The sequence below is a fragment of the Parus major genome, chromosome 3 (genome assembly GCF_001522545.3).
Source record: "Parus major isolate Abel chromosome 3, Parus_major1.1, whole genome shotgun sequence".
Taxonomy (NCBI): domain Eukaryota; kingdom Metazoa; phylum Chordata; class Aves; order Passeriformes; family Paridae; genus Parus; species Parus major.
In genome coordinates this window covers 46,626,104-46,644,758 of record NC_031770.1, presented here as the reverse complement: position 1 = coordinate 46,644,758, position 18,655 = coordinate 46,626,104, and the positions used below count along the sequence as shown (strand labels likewise).

The window sequence follows — 18,655 nt, the reverse complement described above, 5'->3', positions numbered from 1 at the left end:
GAAAATCAAACATGTCCTAACAGAACACAGTTTATGGTATAATTGCATTATGGGGCCACATTTGGTAATTAGGGTTAAGTCAACAATAGATTTCTTGTTCAATACAGGAGACACTTTCAAGCTTTTTTTTTTCTTTTTTTCTTTTTCTTTTTTTCTTTTTTTTTTTTTTTCTTTCTTTATTAGCTTCATCTGGACTTCTGGATCTTTTTAATTACCAACCGCAAGCCCTCAGTCCACACCAGGACTTAAACTGAAGATGCCTTCCCTCACTTGATTTATGCTGTGTGTCCCTTTTCTGAGAAATATACCTGTGTCTTCCTTCAGTGCAGCTCCAGCCCCTCTGCTGGTGGCTCTGTGTGCTCTCAGCACTGCTTTAGAAGCACGAGATGGAGCTTTGAAAGCTCACTGACAGCGGGCTGGGCTTGAATCAGGTGATGACAGGGACCCCAAGCTGCCTTCTAGCAGAGAGCACAGCCCTGTGCTAGGGGAAGAGGCCAAATCCTCTTCTGTGCTGGCTGAGCAAGGAGAGACAGGCAGGTCATGGGAGAGCCCTCTCCTGGGGACTGGGGAGCACGGCTCTTTTATGGAAGTCGAACAACAGGTTTGGACTCTAAAAACACATCTGTTTTTTTAAGGTGTTGATGAAAATCTGTGCCATCCTGAATCCAGTCACCAGTGAGGTTCAAATGCTGACAGCCCAGTAACCCCGAGCCCCTCCTGCTCTCTTTCAGGGGAGCTGGAATGCAATCCCATGACCACACAGGACAGCCTTTGCCTTGATTTGATGTTTATACTTGTATTCCTGGAGCAGCTGTAATCCTTGCCCTAACACCCTCTATAAACACTTAGTTAAGCCCCAGAATAGCATCTTCTTGCCCTAGGATTTGTGCTTACTGAAAATGGTTTGCTCTGGAGGTTTCACAAGTTTCTGTGTCTTTGAATCATTAAAGTCCAGCAGGCAATATCACAGAATCACAGAAATAATTGTCTGAGTTGGAAGGGACCTAAAAGATGATCCAGTTCCAACATCCCTGCTGCCATGGGCAGGGACACCTCTTTTACTTAGACCAGATTGCTCAGAGCCCCACCCAACCTGGCCTTAAACATTTCCAGGGACGGGGCATCCACAACTTCTCTGAGCAACCTGTTCCAATGTCTCACCACCCAGAATATTCAGAATTGCATCCTAAAATCTAACCTAAAGCTACCCCCTCTCAGTCTGAAACCATTCCCCTGTGTCCTATCACTAAAGTTCCTCATTAAGCGTCCTGCTCTGGCTTCCTTGTAGGTTCCCTTCAGATGCTGGAAGGTTTCTATGAGGTCTCCATGCAACCTTCTCTTCTCCAGGCTGAACAGCCCCAAGCTCCCTAGCCTCTCTTCATAGGGGAGGTGCTCCAGTCCCCTTATCCTGGATACTGGGGTACAAAGCCAGGGCCTGGCTCATCACACCGTAGGGATAAGAGGAGCACAGCTCCCTGTGTGTGTTTAGTTGCCGGGCAGAGGGAAGCCTTGCAGCCGGGGTGGGCCAGTAGTCCCTGTAAGAGGCACTGGGGTAAGCAAGGGCCTTGTGGAATAAGCCCGTTCCATCGCTGGAATCTGACAGAAGGGGCTGTCCCGGGGGCCGGCTGGGGATGCAGTGGTGCTGCTGCGCCTGCTGCTCACCGTACAGGGGAAGGCTGTCAGGGAACAGAGCTGGGGCCTGCAGCAGAGCAGCGTGCTGGCTCTCCGGGCCCTGCTTGTGCTGAGCACCAGCAGGGACGGAGTGGCTCCCGTGGCGCTCCTGAGCCCAGCCGTGCTCCCCGCACATCCCGCCTGGCGCAGCTGGGAGCGCTCGGAGCTGGAAAGGGCGCCTGGCTGAGCCGGCCTGCTCCAGGCTCTGAGGGTGATGAAGTGAGAACAGTTTGTGCCTGAGGCCAGCGCAGGGCTGAGGGCTGTCCGTGACCCCCCGGTCCTGGGAGGGGCACAAGGACCAGCTGCAGCCGTAGGTGTCACCGATGGACACCGCTGACATCTCCTCCAGGAGCGGCTCCGCCTGCGGCAAGCGCTGCTCCAGCCCCAGGTCAGAGCCAGGGCTGCCGGCCCAGGCACGGAATGTCTGCTCAGAGCAGCTCCCCTGGGACCTGCCTGGGTAGCAGGAAGGCCCAGAGCAGCCTCTGGCTTCCCGCAGAGGTTCTGTGCAGGCATCGCAGGGTGCAGGCTCTCCTCTGGCTGCGTACGGTAAGCGCTGACACCTCTCCTCCTCCTTCCCCTGGGCTATCGGGACCTTTGTTTTGGCCCTGAGCTCATCAGCGACTGAAAGCTGAGCTTGATGTTGTCTCTCTGGATGGTAAAATTTGCATTTATTGCCATAGGTACATTTTTTACCTGAAAGAATAAAACCGAATCAGACAGGAAGTTGTCACTAGCACCAACATCAATCGATGCGCACATCACTTCTCCCCAGCACTGGGTGTGATGAACACAGAAAAAAGGGGAAGTACTATTTTCAAACTCAGTACTGTTGACTCCAGATTTAAATACTGCTGATATTAATAGCAGGGTGAAGCAGCAGCGAGAGGAAGTCTCTGCTATTTTGGAAGTGTCTGATATTCGTGTTTCAGTTCCTGCGCTCGCTGGACTGGGAGGCCTGCTGCTACAAAAGGTTGCTCTAAAAAATGGCATAGGGATTTACCTCTGAGAAACCTGCATGTTGCTAGGGGGCTGTCGGGAGGGGAGAGAGGGAGAGTGTTTGGATGGCCATTCCCAAGTGCTGCAGCAAAATCCACTCCACAAAGAGCAGTGTGTGTGGTCAGCACAGCCACGGCACCCGTGATGCTGCGTGCAGGCAAGGATGGAGGGGCCAGAAACATCTGCTGCCTTTGCTGAGGCTGGAGCCACTGAAGCAGGAGGGGAAAAAAGCACCACACCTTTGAGCAAGCCCAAGTCCCTACCACACAAAGCAGGACAGCACATGGCAGTGGCCCCTAGCTGAGGGAGAGCACAGCTGGGAAGCAGGGGGCAGCTCACAGCATGGGCAGAAACCCACCATAAGGGCAAGGCTGCCATTTCCTTTCAGGCAGCACTGGCTTCTTGCTGAGGAAGTTACTTAAGGTGGGTCCGTGCCGGCCTAGTGGATCATCGGGAGGCATAAACCTGGAAAAGTGAAAGAAGTCATGGATGTAAGCACATGTCTGTGCACACTGAGTGTCTCAGTGAAATGCATTTCCCCTGGGCTCCTCAGCTATTAGGAAACTCAGGAGAGAAGAGAAGTTATTATGAACAGACCGAGGAGCACTCAGCCCAGCCTCGCAGGCATGGTGCAAGTGCCTGAATGAAAACCTTCTCTCAGTAGGGATGGTAAAGGGCCAGAGAGACCAGCTTCTTGTCTCTTCTAGCAAGCTATGATTGCAGAAACACTGGGAAAAGTCTTATTTTGTTGTGTAGGGGAATTACAGATATTGTCAGTCAGCCTCCTCTCAAGGATTTAATGCTGCTTCTTACAGGAAACAGAAATTAAAAGATACCAACCCTTGGTTTAACATCACAAACTGGATTGAAAAGATGCAAAGCTGGTCACTAATGCTGCCATTCAAGTAGAAAAGTTTATAGAAGAGTGACATGGGAGCTTGAGAGAGTAGGAAACTCAAGAAACAAGATAAGAAATGCTGCAGTAAATTCCTTTCATAAAAAGGCTCACGTATTCTGCTACTGCTGGGAGGTACACTGATGCTGGAGCTGACTTGGCCCGTGATGTTTAAATTCTAGATCCTGTAACACCACCCATTTCTTACCTGTTACTGACAAAAGAGTACATGAGAAGTCGCTGCTCAATAAACCATTTCCACTCGGGGTTTTCATTTTGGAGATCCCGGTAGTGGTCATTGGAAACAATGACTCCGTCTTTCTCATACGCGACTTTCACTATGTAGCGATCATCATAGCAAACCACCCTCTTGCCCTTCACCTTCCGAGAGGGTGTGTAGACCAGGATAGATTGCTTTTCCAGCTCCTCAAGAATGTGCTGATCTGGTGGGGGGGGGTTGGCAGAAGTAGATAAGGGAAGCAAAAAAAATAAAAGAGAAACTAATTAATTAATAATTAGTGACCAGGTCTCAATCATCTGCTAGAAACCTACAGGAATCTAAGGATATTTCAGCACTTTATGAAATTCATGGTGCAATCTTCAGATGCAGTGATATCTGCTGGTTATTTGGCAACTTGAAAATTAGATCTTTTACAAAAACATCAGTTTGTAAATTTTGAGGCATTTTTTTTTTATTATTATTTTTAAGTTTTATCTGTAAAAGAGTGCCTTGAATTCTACACCAGAGTCTGATATTGAATCCCTGCAGTGCCCTTTTTAGCCCTGCTGGATGCCAGAGGGGTAAACCAGCCCTGATGTAAGCTTTACCTGGAGATAAAACATGTGGGATAAAACACATGAACAAACTTTGAGGACACTCTGGCCTCCTGCCATTCCATCCCTGCAGGAAGGCCGATGTGCCGCATCTGCAGACACCAAGCTGCCGGCACGAACCTCGCTGATCTATTTCCAGACAAACAGAGTCTCACTCCCCTCCACAGACTTCTGTTGATGCATTTTCTTCTCCTGGAAGGGGAACCCATGCACCCCCTGTGTTGGGTAGCAGCCTGACAGACAATAGTCATGCAGTAATGAACATCACTGTCTCCTGGCAGGCCTCACAAGCTCCGTAGACTCACTGCAAGCTGACTAACTCCTTCTTTAACTCAGCTTGGCAGCACCTTGTGCTTGTTAAGCAGAAGGTTTAAAGCAGTGCAACAAAGCCTTGTAAGCAGTTTTAGCTGCTAGCCAGGAGCACTGAATGGGGCAATGAATTAATGACTCATTTAAGTGAGGGAAGACTGATACACAACTTGTACTGTGCTTTTCTTTACAGGGGAAAAAAACAACTGTGCTGGGTTCCTCACACTCCTCTGTCTCCAAACTGCACCTAATGGTTACCAAGTTACTGCCAGGATGGTGACCTACCTGCAATGGGGCTGTCTTGTCGAGGGGGTTCCTTTCTCCAGAGTGGGACAAAAACCTTGATGTAAGTGTGACCCCTCTCTCTAAACCAATCCACCGCCAGCTGGATCCCCCAGCAGGAGAACACCTCCTTGTTTCCATGACTATAAAAAAAAGAGAGAGGATGATGAGGCAAAGCTTTTATGAAGTTTAGAATTCTCTTTAATTGAGCCAGTAATGAAAAGGCAAAATAAACAGCTTTTGTGTCATTCGCTCGTTTCCAAGAAAACAACCTGGCAGGGTGTCCTGGTGGGACAGATCCAAACACCTCCTCCAGCAGAGCCAAAGATTTATCTGGAACAGTCTGAATACTTAAAAACAGAGGTATCCTATCCCCCATTTCCACGACCCAAGCCTATTCCTTCCATCACTATCTCCATGGACTTAAGTTCTAAGGTACCAACAAGATGTTAGGCCTTGTCAAAGCTTTCATATGCCTTGTCTGAAAAAGGTTTGAGGAGTGAGAGTTTCTTCCTGCACGAGCAGAAACCCACAAGGCTGCCTTGTGAGAAGCAAAATGTGGGAATTGTCTTCTGTAGTAACAGGGCCATTAGAGATTTTAAGGGCTGAAGTGGCTGCAGGTGTACAGGGTGATCTTTTTTGGAAACATGAGACAAAATATAGGGGACAAAAAACTGTAAGAGGCAGGATAGGAAATACAGAGAACCAAAAAAAGGACAAGACACCAGTGGAGATGGCCACGGGCACCTCATCTTGCTTCACTTTCATCTTGCTCTAGTTGATGGATATTTTCTTCATTGCACATAGAGGTAGGAAAGCCCTAAGACAAGTGTTCTAGAGGTGCCAGCAAGGTGGGTTCTGAAGAATTCAATATGCAGCATAAGACAGAACATAACCTCAAGGAAAACAACTGGGGGTGACATCCTTCTAAATGTGCCACCTTCCCTGAAAGTTCCTACTGCTTGGCACTCACTTATCTAAAATTTGACTACAGTGCAGTGTGTGTGTAAAGAAAAGCAGTTTGTTAACTACCTCTGCACAAGGAAACTAAAATAAACTGTACACAAAGTCCTAAATGGATAAATGTCTTCTCAGTATCTACAGAATGCTCATCCTTGTACTTTGGCATTTTTGACCTTTCTGTATAATATTGCCAGTCTCTCTCAGGCTTTCACCTCTGCAAAAAGCCCTTGGGAATAACTCTCTTGGCTGCTACACCCCTTGCACTGACAGACCAGTCAAGGGTGATGCCGCAGTCTTACACGAGTCACCACCTCCCAGGGATTCATCTCTAGGACCTGTCTGCACCAGCTTCATAACCAAAGCTCCACTTTACACCCAATAAAAGTTTCTGTCCTGAAGTGGTGAACACAAATGAAAAGTAGCACAATCTGTAGGAAGAAATTGCCTATTAAGAGCAACCAAGGCAATAGGAAGTAATTTAAAACCATTAGCAATAATAAATGGTCAGAAGTGCTTGACATATCTAATCTCCACTTTAGAACAGCTGTTTTGTTTGGTTTTAAAGGATAGGATCTTCTCAGGATATTCATAATATCACTTGGACTGTTGAATTGGAACTTTGGGTGACTTTTTCAGATAACTGCCTTTAAAAGGCAGTCCAGGTACATCTTTGATGCCACGACTCAAAATTCAGCAACAGCTTTCTTAAATATTGGCTATTTGTATATATAATCCTGTGGGCTTTAGGAAGGCAGTTCTAGGTGTACCCCAGTGCAGAAAGTACCCAAGTGGGTCAGCCAAAAGGAACAAGGAAGATGAGGCACCTGGAAGTTCTCCTCAGCAGCTGCTGCTCCACTTCTATGGGCAGACCTGGGGGCCACCTGAACGAGCCTGTTCATGTGTGGGGGCTGCACACCAGTGACTGCTGTGTGATGGAGCAGGGCCCTCAGAGCTTCCCACCCACCCTGCCTGGGCACAGACTGGCTCCTCCTGTCAGTCACCTTTCCCACACAGCCCCAGAGTCCCTGGACCATAGCCCATCCATGATCTGTCGTAACTCAGTCTCATCTCTCCCTCCTGCCAGCAACAGGGCACACTGCACCTGGGTCACAGAGCAGCAGGGCCCATCTCTCAGAAAATGAAGCAGCAACATTTGGCATCTTTGTGACTCCAGCAGTTAATCCATCATTAGCATGCAGCAAGTTCTCTTTAAATGGTGTCATCCCAACTCCTTTGAGAGGAAGTTTAGGCAAACCAACCTCTTTTGAAAACTACAAATGGCCCCTTCTCCACCTGGTCATGAGGCAGCATCAGCCAAACCCTTGTCAGAAAGGCCTAGGAACAGGTCTCTGTAGTTACTACAGCTTTAAACCTAGGTGTAAGTGCAAGCACTAGAGGAGATAGCAGCCTCTTCAGTGTGCAGTCAACATGGCTATGACACTTCCCTTTTCCTATTAACACAACTCCATTTGTTTTTCCACCAGCCTTGCTTAATTTCCCATGGATAGGCTGGCAGGTGGTGAAATTTCTCATTACATCTGATGGAAACACAAAGTGTACAGAGAGGTTTGATGAGTGAGACTGGCTGAAGGCAAGGTTATTTTCCATTCAGCTTCTCTGGCTGACTGATGGTTGGAGACTGCTGAGTCCATCACTTTTTTACCCTGGGGCATATACATCCTTTTCAAAACCTTGCACTCTACAGTGGGCCCACAGTGACAACTTCAAAATGCCCCAGAAACACCAATCCTAAGATGGAAATATAAATGCTCAAGATATATTTCTCCACACAGACAGCTGCCACTTGAAGCTCTAACTTGATTTTTTCATTCCTAAACTGCTGCTTCTGCTGTGCTTTTATGGTTGTCGGTATTGATGATGATGATGGAGTTTTCCCCAGAAAGGGAACCAAACATCCCTTTCCACTGACATCTGCAAACTGTCCTCTGTCTGACAGCAGCAAACCAGAAAAATTAAAGCAAAGGTACTGAGAGCACTGAGCAGGCCTACCCCATTAGCCAAAGCAACCATTCAGCACCACACTGAAAGGCATCCAGGAGAGGAAAGCAGCTCCTTCCAGGCTGCGCCCTTCCAGTACCAACTGAACGCACAAGCTCGATAGTCTCCTCCATCATCCACACAGTTGTCACCAAGACAGTGGATGGGATGTCTGAGAAGAGCTGCAAAACCTTTGCCTTTCTGAAACTTAAAGTTGCTGTGCCAGGAGAGCTGAGGCCAGAGGCCACGGCCCATCCTGGGTAATACTGACCCCGGCACAGTGAAAGGATCAGTGAGGGATCAGCTCAGTCACACTGCCCGAGTGGGTGCTCAGTTCTTTCTCAGAGAGGCAAGAAAGACACTCAGAGGTGTCTTGCCTGGGTGAAGAGGCAAAGCGGGGCAGGAGATCCTAAAACCTGGTTCCCAAGCTCATGGCCCAGACAAGGCCAAACAAGTGCACTCTGTTGTGTATTTCCCACTCCTCGTGAGCTGCCTCCAGCAGGGAACCTCTTGGTTTTGGCTGGGATTTCTCCCTTCACCCACAAGATGGCATAATTTGCTTAGTCTCCAGTTGCTCTGGATGTGCTTGGCCACTTTTCTCTCTAACCAGAGGGGATATGGTCTCATCTCATCTCACAGGACGGCTAACAGAAGGAGGAAGCTTTCCTTTGCCCTGTCCCAGCCTGCAGGGATGGGCTTGGCCCTGCTGAGTGGACAGGGAAGTTAACAGAGAAAACAGCTGGATAGCCAGTGCATCCCCGACTCTTGGCTCTGTATTGCTTGGATAAACAGAGGCCAACCCACTGCTGTCTTTGGATGTCCCATCCACAGGGACATGCCAGGTTCCCCACCTGCAAGAGTGCTTTCACAGTGCCAGGGCACTGCTAGGAAATGCAATTGGCCAGCATGGGTTGATGCGACATTTCCCAGAAACAGAATGACTAAGGAGGAAATGAATCTATTCAATAAAGCCAACTATCAATTCCCTGATATTTCCCTAAAACAGAAACCAAATTGAAAACAAAAATTATAGAAGCTGGGAACATTTTTTGGAGCTTGCTTGCAAGTCAAAGCAGTACAACTGTAATAGTGTTAGGAACTGCAGCCACCTGACTTTATTTCTCCTCTCCTTAGATTAGTTGGGTGTCTGTCTGTCTGCTCATCAGATTTTCCCTGAAAACATCTCAGGCTTAGAAATCCTAGGTGCCCATTTGAAAAGGGAGAGACACTGCCACAAACAGTGGACAGAGGTTGCCTTATAAAAGGTCAGAATGCGGAGTGAACCAGTAATTGCATGTGACGTGCATATTCACGGGCATCAAGACAGCAGGTCCTTAAAAGCTGTGCATCAGCCAAAGAACAGGAATAAGCAATTGTTCATACATCAAATGCACAAATGCACCTCTCACCTGAAGGAAAAACACACTTCAAGCCATCAGTTTTAACGTTCAAAAGCTTCAGAGGAAGAGAGATTCCTTTCAGGAAACGGAGCTTACCTCATGGCGACATTGCTGCCGTCGATCACAATGGGTCTCAAGGAATCAGAAGAATCACTTTCATCTTCTCCAAGCCTCTTCAGTCCCGCTGTGCTGCTACAAGCTCCACGAGCAACCAGCTTTAGCTGGGAAGGCTGAGCCTGGTTCTCCAGAGCCTGAGGTTTGCTCCCCATCCGAATCAGCTCTTTCAGCACATCATCCTCCAGCGCCTCTTGGCCCAGGTTCTCCAGCACTTTGCAGATGTCCTGCTTACTATAGCCCAGCTTGCAGAAAAAATCCATCTTGCTCTGGTGCACTTCCACCCCTGCTGCAGAAACTTTTTTGGAGTGTGGTGGTGCTGCTTTGCTAGGAATTGAACTGGCCAGTGCCATTTTAGCGGGCGTTTATGTTCCTCTAAACCCGGTGATCCTGTCTTCCCAGCTGTGTCCCACAGGCATCAGCTTCAGAGAGGGAAAGATTAGCAGCAACAAAACACAAGCATTAAGGAAAAGCATGCAGTCATCTCAGTTCTTTGCCTAGTGCACAGCAGAGACTAGCAGATTAGCTGTCTTCTCTCAGCATTAAAGCAATTTTCTGGTCCGTTCTTAATTATAAAAGCACCAGAGTGTCCCATGCAAATGTTCGTCACTCTCCAAACATTATGTCAGACAGGTGTCACCTTACTTGGTGAGCTGTGCCAGGCTGCCTGTAAGCAGACAGGCTGCATGCGTGAGTTGGTTCTTCAGACTTATCTCACAGGAAATGACACAAAGGGGATTTTCAATTTGCTGTGTGGTTTGTCAGCCCGAGATAAATATCTGTCAAATTTTACTGGATGGGCTCAGATGCCATAGCAACAAGTATAGCAAATTTCATCCAGTGATTTCAGGAAACATGCTGTTTGCAAAATATCTGGAAACTGATTTTTTTTTTAATACTTTTATCTTTCTTACTATGTGTCTGTGCGTATACAGACACAAGTTCTGAAATTCTGTCACTCATCAGTTCTAATGATGCCTGACTATTCTTTCCCTGTTACTTGCTGTTTCACTGAGGGCTTCTATTTTCAGAGAAGCAGTTTAGTTTTTTTGAAAGCCATGGGGATGGTGCTTTGAAGCAGGTGATCCAGAAAGTGGCTTCAATTTCCACTGTCAATTATTCCACTTATCACTTCACTTACCAGTTTCACTTATGTTTATTGTCAAGGTAATTCAGAAGTGAGTGTGCAAAAGTAGCAAAAGCTACTTTATATTCTCCAGAACTGCACCACATAGCTTTCTGGTCTATTCAGCAAATGCAGGGGATGGGCACCATAGTCAGGGGTACCCAGAGCTGCCTGAGCCCAACGAGTGTGACACAGAACGTACACGGTGCCCACTTGTCCATCAAGCCAAACACCTTCAGTCACTGTTGGCTTGCTTGCACTGAAGCATCTCTTGCCACATTACTGCAATTATTGGTGCTACCTGTTTAAAAGCTGTGGCTGGTTCTTCCACCCACATGAGGGAGGTAAGGGTGGCCCTCTTCCCTTTGCTGATGGCACCAGATGCAGAATTAACTAATCAAACAAGCAGCTCTGTGCCGAGCCCAGAGCCAGAGCCAATCCCACCCACCAGCTCCCCTTCCCAGCCCACCAGCCACTCCCTGCCCAGCATGGACCACCCCAGGAGCCAGAAGCTGAAAGCATGTGGAAGAATTCATGGAAATGCTGGAAACAAGGAGATGGGAGAGGATTCAGAGTGAAGCTCCTCCCCAAGGCCTGACAGTCCTCTCAGGCTGTGGGGAAGAAATCCATGCTGGGTTCAGTTAATTTAAAACTGATTAGTTCAGCAGGAAAATATGATAATTAGTTATAACCTCACCTAGTGAAACTTTGGTATTTACTTTTCTATGTAGCTTCATAAATTTCAGGTATTCTGTGTGAGAAATCTGGCACTCAGTTAAGAATGAAAAACAGCATCAATAAAATAAAACATTCCTTAAATATGTTATAACTGTAAGGGGAAAACAGTTACCACGTGTATTTTTCCATCTAAACGAAAACATTGCTTATTTTAGTCAGTGAGTGTTTTCCTCACAGTGCACCCTGTAACAATTTTTACATCTAATCCTTGTTTTTATTCCATTGACTAAAGATAAAAATGTATTTGCCTGCTTTTTCATTATTGAAAGGGTTTTTCATCTTTGAAACCACTACTGTGTGAGCTGAAATACCTTGATGTAACCAAATAAAGCAGAAGCAGTCTGGGTTAGCACCACAGTAAAGCCTGCTTCCAGTATATGATCAGTGGCTCCAAACACATAGAGTGTACTACTTGGTTTTTTAAAAATGCCTAAATTTTTAAAAATAAATTATTGCTAATTAAAAACTTTTCTTAGTATCTATCTTCAGGTTTGAAAGAAAACATTTACCACATATTAATGGCCATTACTATTATTTTCAAACCTGTACTTCTGTCTACCCTGATGCTTTTTCTTTTCTTCCTCCTCCCCCTCCCTTTTACTATCAGAACAATTTCCCATGTTAGCATCACATTGTGCTGCACAGATGTTTGGCTCCATGCCAGGCAGCACCAAGCCTGTGTCCATGTCTGCACCCTTTGCTTCTTTTGGCAAGGCTTGATCCTTCTGTGCAGGCAGTGAATCCCTTTGGCTTGGTAAGCATGGGGAGCTCTGAGCTCTGGGCGGCTGCCTGGGGTTGATGTGATGCAGTATCAGCCATCCCCAGCAATATGATAGAGTTGACCACTGGATTTCTGCTGCAAATATTGGCCAAATATTAAAAATGGGTGATACAGTTAGTGCAGTGTTTTCATCACAGAGAGGACAATTTGGAAATACTGAGATGGAAGCCTTGATCACAGGAAACTCTGAGGTCACCCCTCTCAAGGGGGAATTAAAGGGCAATAAAATCCCAGACTTACACATTAGTAAACAGCCAGGAGTGTGCCCAAGTTCAGCAGGTCAGCTGGCTGCTTATAACCAGCACAAAAAACACGACAGGAGGAGAAATCGTATATCACAGACTCCAGCTTTTGCTGTCACAGATTGTGAAATTCCATTTATAAACTTCATGACCTTCATTTGCTAAGTACTTAGATTTTCTCTGGCCACTTTCCACCCTTCACCTAAGCTGATCCCACTGGGAGCTGTTTTTGGTTTCGCTCCACTGAAAGCCAAAGTCTTCTCATTTCATAGAATAATTTATCCACAGATAATGGTATGCCCATCCCATGTTCTAGCTTTAAAAGCACACTCTCTGTGGTGTTGTGACTCCTCCTACAGATACACACACACACACACACACACACACACACAAAGAAATGGCTTCAGTCCGGTTTCCAAAATTCTATTTCAATCTTAACATTTTAGAATGTTAATATTTCAGTGAGTACTTTTGACCAAAAAATCAGAAGACCTCTTATGGTTTTCTGCCTTTTGTATAGTTTGACAGACTTTTAAGACTAGAAAATTACAATTGAGAACTCTTCTCCAAAGAACTGGTGGTAGCTACTACATTTTGAATGACTTTAAAGAATAATTTTTCCTCATCCTTCTGACAAGTCAGAGCAGCACTTCCAGCAGCCTCAGGCCACAGAAACGCAATAAGGACCAGTTTGACTCAGAAGGCTCCTCAAAGCCCCCTCAAATGACCATTCTGCCCAGGCAGGGGGGACACAGCCCCAGACAGACCTGCCATTGGTCAAGGCAGAGCAGGTTTAGGGCTTCTCTAAAGTTCATGTGTATGCCAAGCAGCACAAGCTGCAGATCCCTGCCACCATAGTGTTTCCCCTCACAACTCAGGGCAGGACCACTTCACTCCTCTTCTTCCTTCACCCCTGAGATTAACACTGCAAACCACCTAAGACTGAGAGCCCATTTGAGCCCTACCGTGTGGCGCTTCCCCGAAAGCAGACTGGCTGCTCTACCTTCAGAAATATAAGAATTTTTATTTTCACAAATGAGAGATGCACATAAACTCTTCATAGCACCTGTCATTTGTTGTCTTGATGACTAAGAAAAGATTTGCCTCTTTCTTCTCCACCTTCCCTGCTCCGTTTTCTGAAAACAGTAAAGGCAAACTCCCCAGGGAGCGAGCTGTGGGCACAGGTGACCCCTCTTGCTCTGCACCTTACCTGGCCGCTGTTCTTTCCGTGGCCCAGCAGGGCTGTCCCACCATCCTCCAGCCAGAAGCTGGATTCAGAGCAGTACCAAGCTCACAAGGAAGTCACCAGCTCGTATTTAGAGGTAAAGCTGATGTCAGCTGAGAGCAAATAAGTGCAGTGGGCAGAACCAGAGCTCATTTTATAGGAACATTTTACTTCCTCATTTGGCTGGCCAAGTTCTCATATAACCATAGTTTGATAAACTTTCACTTCATTTTTCAAAAGGAAAAAAAAAATAAATAAAAGAAGTTCCTAACACATCTCTATTCTGAGTCACAGGCAAAGATTAGTCAAACTCATTCTGGCAGGGATGCAGAACATTGGGCAGCGAGAACATAACATATGAATTCTGGGTGAAGTGAAAAGTTCTCCACCAGAGTTGCTGTACCAAGTTAACATAGCCTCATTCCCATGCATATAGAAAATTCCTGACCTCTGGGAAAACAGAAAAAGAAAAAAAAATACTTTAAAAAAACCAACATTTTGCTTAGCACCCAATATTGCAAAGCCTCATTCAAACACTTCCATGTCTGAAGGAACCTGCTCTGGGACACTACAATGGAACACCAAAACCCAAACAACCCTCTCCAGCCTGCTGGTTGCACCAGTTGAAGCAAGCACCAATTGAAAGGCTGTTTCAGAGACACTCAGCCCATCCACAGCAAAGTCTGACAGGCACTTCATGGAAACATGAGGTTTTCCTCTGCTTTTTTCTTACCTTGCTGTAAATAAATACACCCCAAATCCAATTTTAGGCAGCAAGAAGGGTTGGAGACTCTAGGAGGGGTTAACCTCTGGGACCTTTTGGATGTGTCAGATAAGCTCAGGCATGTGCAGTGCCCTCTGCCCCAAGGGACAAGTGGGGTGCCCCGCTGTGAAAGGAGAGAACCTCTGCCACTGTCACAAGGCAGCACACCAGAGCAGGGTTGACCTTTCCCAGCCAGAGATCCCACTACCTGCATACTTTGTGGGACTAAGCAGGGTGGCCAAACCCTTTGTTGTGGTATTCTGTTTAATCCAAAGAGTGTTGGATTAACTGGATTAAGTGGCTGGTTGCTGCAAGCCTCACCGTCACTTTTTCCAAGTGACGGTCATGCCTTTATATCACACCCAGACTCCTGGAAACTCTTTGGGAGCCAGGATGCCCTGCTGCTGCTGTGTAAAGCAGTGCCCAGGCAGTCACAGGATAAAGGGGCAGCACACAGCCTCTCCTCTGTCCTACCTCTGGCACAACATTTCCTCTAAGCCACGAAGCTCTGTCTGGGCAGGTTAAGGCTACAGAAACAGGGAAGTGTTCCTAGGACCACAACGAAAGAAACGTTCTAGCTGTCTGCTGCCCAGAACAGCTGTGAGAGCAGAACAGCCACAACCTTTGACTCCTCACTCCCTGGACTCAGAATCACAGAATGAACTAGGTTGGAAAAGACCTTTGAGACCATCAAGTCCAACTGATACTCAAACATTGCTGGAGAGGAAGGATCTTCTGTTCCATTTCACCTTTCACAATGCCACACACTTATCACAAGGCCATCACGCAGCAGTACTGCTGGAAAGAGAAAGTTGCTGCATTATTTATAACCCAGGCAGGCAACAGAGTGTAGCACACTACCTTGTGTAGCATCGCTCTAACCCCTACTCCTCAGTAAAATGGGTGTTTTACTACCTAAACAGGAACAAACCAGAAGTTATAAAAAGAAAAGGGAAAATGACTAGGCCCATGTCGCTCTATTGGGAACAGCGAGAAGAATGACACAGACTCTCCTGGGAGTCGATCAGGAGAATTTCTTCTTGGTTTATTGCTTCAGATCTTTTTTACAGATGCCGATGTGAAAAGTACAGAAAAGAAACTCTTATTGGTTAGTAAACTAACACATCACCATCATTGGTCAGCGGGGCTCACCACCCCTCGATCTTCTCTTGCCAGAAAACAAGGAACAGACAAACAGCACCTGCAAGGCTGTTTTCTATCTCTGAGGATTGTTTTAAATCCTCCCCATGATTTCCCAGGCCACTTTCTCAGGCAAGACTGAGAAAGTTATGTGGCCTGCTATTCCACAGGCACTGTGCTCCCTGCTTCAGAGTTAGCATCCATACACCCATCTATCATGAAAAGCCATAAGTACCAAAGACTTCAACATCATTCAAATTGCAGGCAGCCAGGAAGACCCTTGGCCTATTCCTGAAACCTTTTACATGGGTGATCACCACCTCCTAGAGAGAAGACCATGAGAAATAAAGGAGCATATTTAACTTTTCAGATGGCCTCACACCCTTTTGCTCACTGACACATTTGGGCACCAAAGGCTGTGATTTCGGAGACATTCCTTTCCCTGCTGTGCTCCCTTCTGCTGACAAGCATGCTGAGTTTTCCCAGCACTGATTTACTGCTGCTCAAAGTCATTGTTATGTTCAAGAGGGAAACAGCTTCAGTAGGAGAAGCTTTCAGAGGGGAAGATCTCCCCACTAATGGATTTTCAGTGCTGAGGACTGAAGATTTATTGGTTTGTGAAACAACTAGACCTTCCCCAAAGAGAATTGCTACCAACCAACCTCAAAGTGGAGCACTCTTGTTACGGCAGCTCCTGGAGACTATGGAGAGGACTAAACAAGATTTTGAAGAAGGCTCTCTGTGCAAAACCACTTTCCTCAAGGTGTTACACTACTGCATGGAAAAAAATTCTCTTAAGACTGGTTCTGTGGAACACCTCAGGTGTTTTGGTCTACACACCTCGGTGAGATATTTGCTTTGCTAAAGGAAACAGTATTGCATCAGCACAAGAGAAAAGCATTATCACCCTCTTCCTCATCTGAAAAGTTCACCTGCTGTGTACCAAACAAGCACATGTGGCCATAGTAACACAGTGAAAATCCTTTAGCCCCTAACCAGCAGAACACAGTTAGAACAAAGCCAGTGCTAAATCCAATACAGGTCTAGTGCCAGGAATATTTTTAACAGTTGTGGAACTTACACATTCTCCATCCTGCCTCAAGTGGGAGTATTTCCCTACTCCCTTCAGGAAGGCTCAGGTCAGACCCTCAAGCCGAGCTCTCTCAACAGTATAAGCCATGCTCCTGATTGTAATTACATTTTTTTACTATTAGGCAAAACCTGGATGTTTTCTGCCACTAAAATTCTTTCTTTGTTGGAGACGCTGAAAATTTTGACTTGGAGAGAGGTGTTTGCCCCAAAAGCCTACATCACTAACTTGGCAGGTCCTACTGGGTATCAGCTGAGTTACTGACAGGCAATCCTGTGTTCAGATTGGCAGAATGCTACTATATTTAGAAGAGGTATTTCTATAAGCTTGCCAAAATGACCACCTTTCCTACTTCCCCAGAATGATGCCACTGTAGCAAGCACTCATCTCACCACAGAACAGGGAGAAAAAAAACCCAGGAAAACCAATTTCAATAACACTGACAATGGTAACTTCTTGGAAAATTGTAACCCCATCCGTAACATTTGATGTAGCAGGATCCCTGCTTGGTTTTACCTAAAATATCTATTTTTCCTTCTTTTATATAACAAGATACTGCTATGACTCAAGTTGTTTTCCACTGGGCTTAAAATAAAAAAGTACCTTTTACAATCAGAAAGTCCCAAACAAGTTTCAAGTTCAAAAGTTTACTGCCGTTCAGGTTAAGATTTCAGAAGGAACTGTCTTCCAGCTTCAGATTAACTGTAAGCTTGTAAGAACTAAACCTACATAGAGTTTGCTACCTTTTAACACAGCTACGACATTTAACCAAGGTGATACTGTCTTAATCACTGAGACAAAGCACATTCCAACAGTGGCCAGCCCAAGCATTTTACACAAAAATACTGCCCTGTGGCAAGTATTTACATAAATCTGACTGTAATTTAACATTTTTTTAATTGCTTGTGCTTCCTCTGTATGCAACAGGCCATTGATAGTAAAGGAGAGACATTACCCACGCTCCAGAAAGCTTACAAGCAAAACCTGTAATCCTGTTGCCAATTATGTAGAAGTTTTACATGAATAAAATCAGGCTACAGGAGGGTGAGATGGACAAAGGTAACACTAGCAACAGAACCAGAAATTGTTGTAAACCTCTTGAAAATTTTAAAATGCTTGTCCAAATGACTGATGAGGGGGGTGGGGAAGAATGTGATATGGTTTGGTTTGTTTGTGTGGTTGTTAGGGTTGGGTGTTTTTTTGACAAGTGGAAGGAAGCAGGTAGAGCTTTACCAACACAGAGTACAGGGTTACCATGACTGGGTTTGGGCAACTCCCATCCTGCAATGCCAACCACTTGCATACAACATTTGTGCTATTTCCACTGACCTGTGTGATGTCTGTGGGATTAAAGAGAGATCTCTGTTTCAACCTACCTTTCTCCCACTTGCCTTAAGCGCTCTTTGACCAGATCCTATTCATAACATGGTTTTGGCCAAGTCCACTCCAAGTCTTGGACCCAGGTTCAAGAGATCTACAGAGAACTAAAGAAACTACAACACATGACATAGGTCTCAAACTCACTCAAATCCACAGAATAAAACAGTTCAGTCTACATCATATTTTTAAGCTGTTGCAGGTAAAGGAATCCAATAGGAAACTCTGAGGAGCTGGTTAAGCCTTTAACCACTGAACAAACAGCCTGAAGCATGAGGCATTCCCCTCCAAACAAGCATCATCTAAGTCAAAGTTAAGAAGTTGGTGCTTCTGCTACAACATTTTCAATCCTATTTTTAACATTATAGAGGAAGGTGGGGTTTTTTGTTGTTTTTTTAATTACCACAAGCACCAAAGGTCAATACTGAAACTGAGGTTGGAGATGGCACTGACGAAAAGGAAGTGACAGGGAAATGTGACTTCTCATTAGATTAAAACAAGTCAACTCTTCAACTCCCAGACTAAATAATAGAATCCCGGAATAAAAAGTCCTGTCCACTCCAACACCTCTGGCTGGACAGGATAAACAGGAAATGTTTGTGGTATCAAGTGGCCATACAGCTTGCTCGTGCCATTTCCAGAAGAACCACATGTACACAACAATTATTTCTGACGACCAGAGGAGTAAATCCCATCTAACCCAGAGTTCTT

At 45.8% G+C, this 18,655-nt stretch overlaps 1 protein-coding gene across 2 annotated transcripts; it reads right to left on the bottom strand.

The window, feature by feature from the left end:
• Positions 1–1,057: 1,057 nt before the first annotated feature.
• On the bottom strand, positions 1,058–18,636 carry ZC3H12D (zinc finger CCCH-type containing 12D). 2 transcript variants are annotated; one of them, XM_015623508.2, is made up of 6 exons: positions 13,560–18,636; positions 9,445–9,884; positions 4,991–5,130; positions 3,771–4,005; positions 3,026–3,132; positions 1,058–2,364 (listed from the first exon to the last, which is right to left on the bottom strand). In XM_015623508.2, the coding sequence occupies exons 2-6, from the start codon at positions 9,813–9,815 to the stop codon at positions 1,379–1,381; spliced, it is 1,839 nt and encodes a 612-aa protein (XP_015478994.1). In that variant the 5' UTR covers positions 9,816–9,884; positions 13,560–18,636; the 3' UTR covers positions 1,058–1,378. The 2 variants fall into 2 exon arrangements, with proteins under 2 accessions (XP_015478994.1, XP_033368581.1); XM_033512690.1 differs by having other exon boundaries at positions 9,445–18,636.
• Between the last annotated feature and the right edge of the window lie 19 nt (positions 18,637–18,655).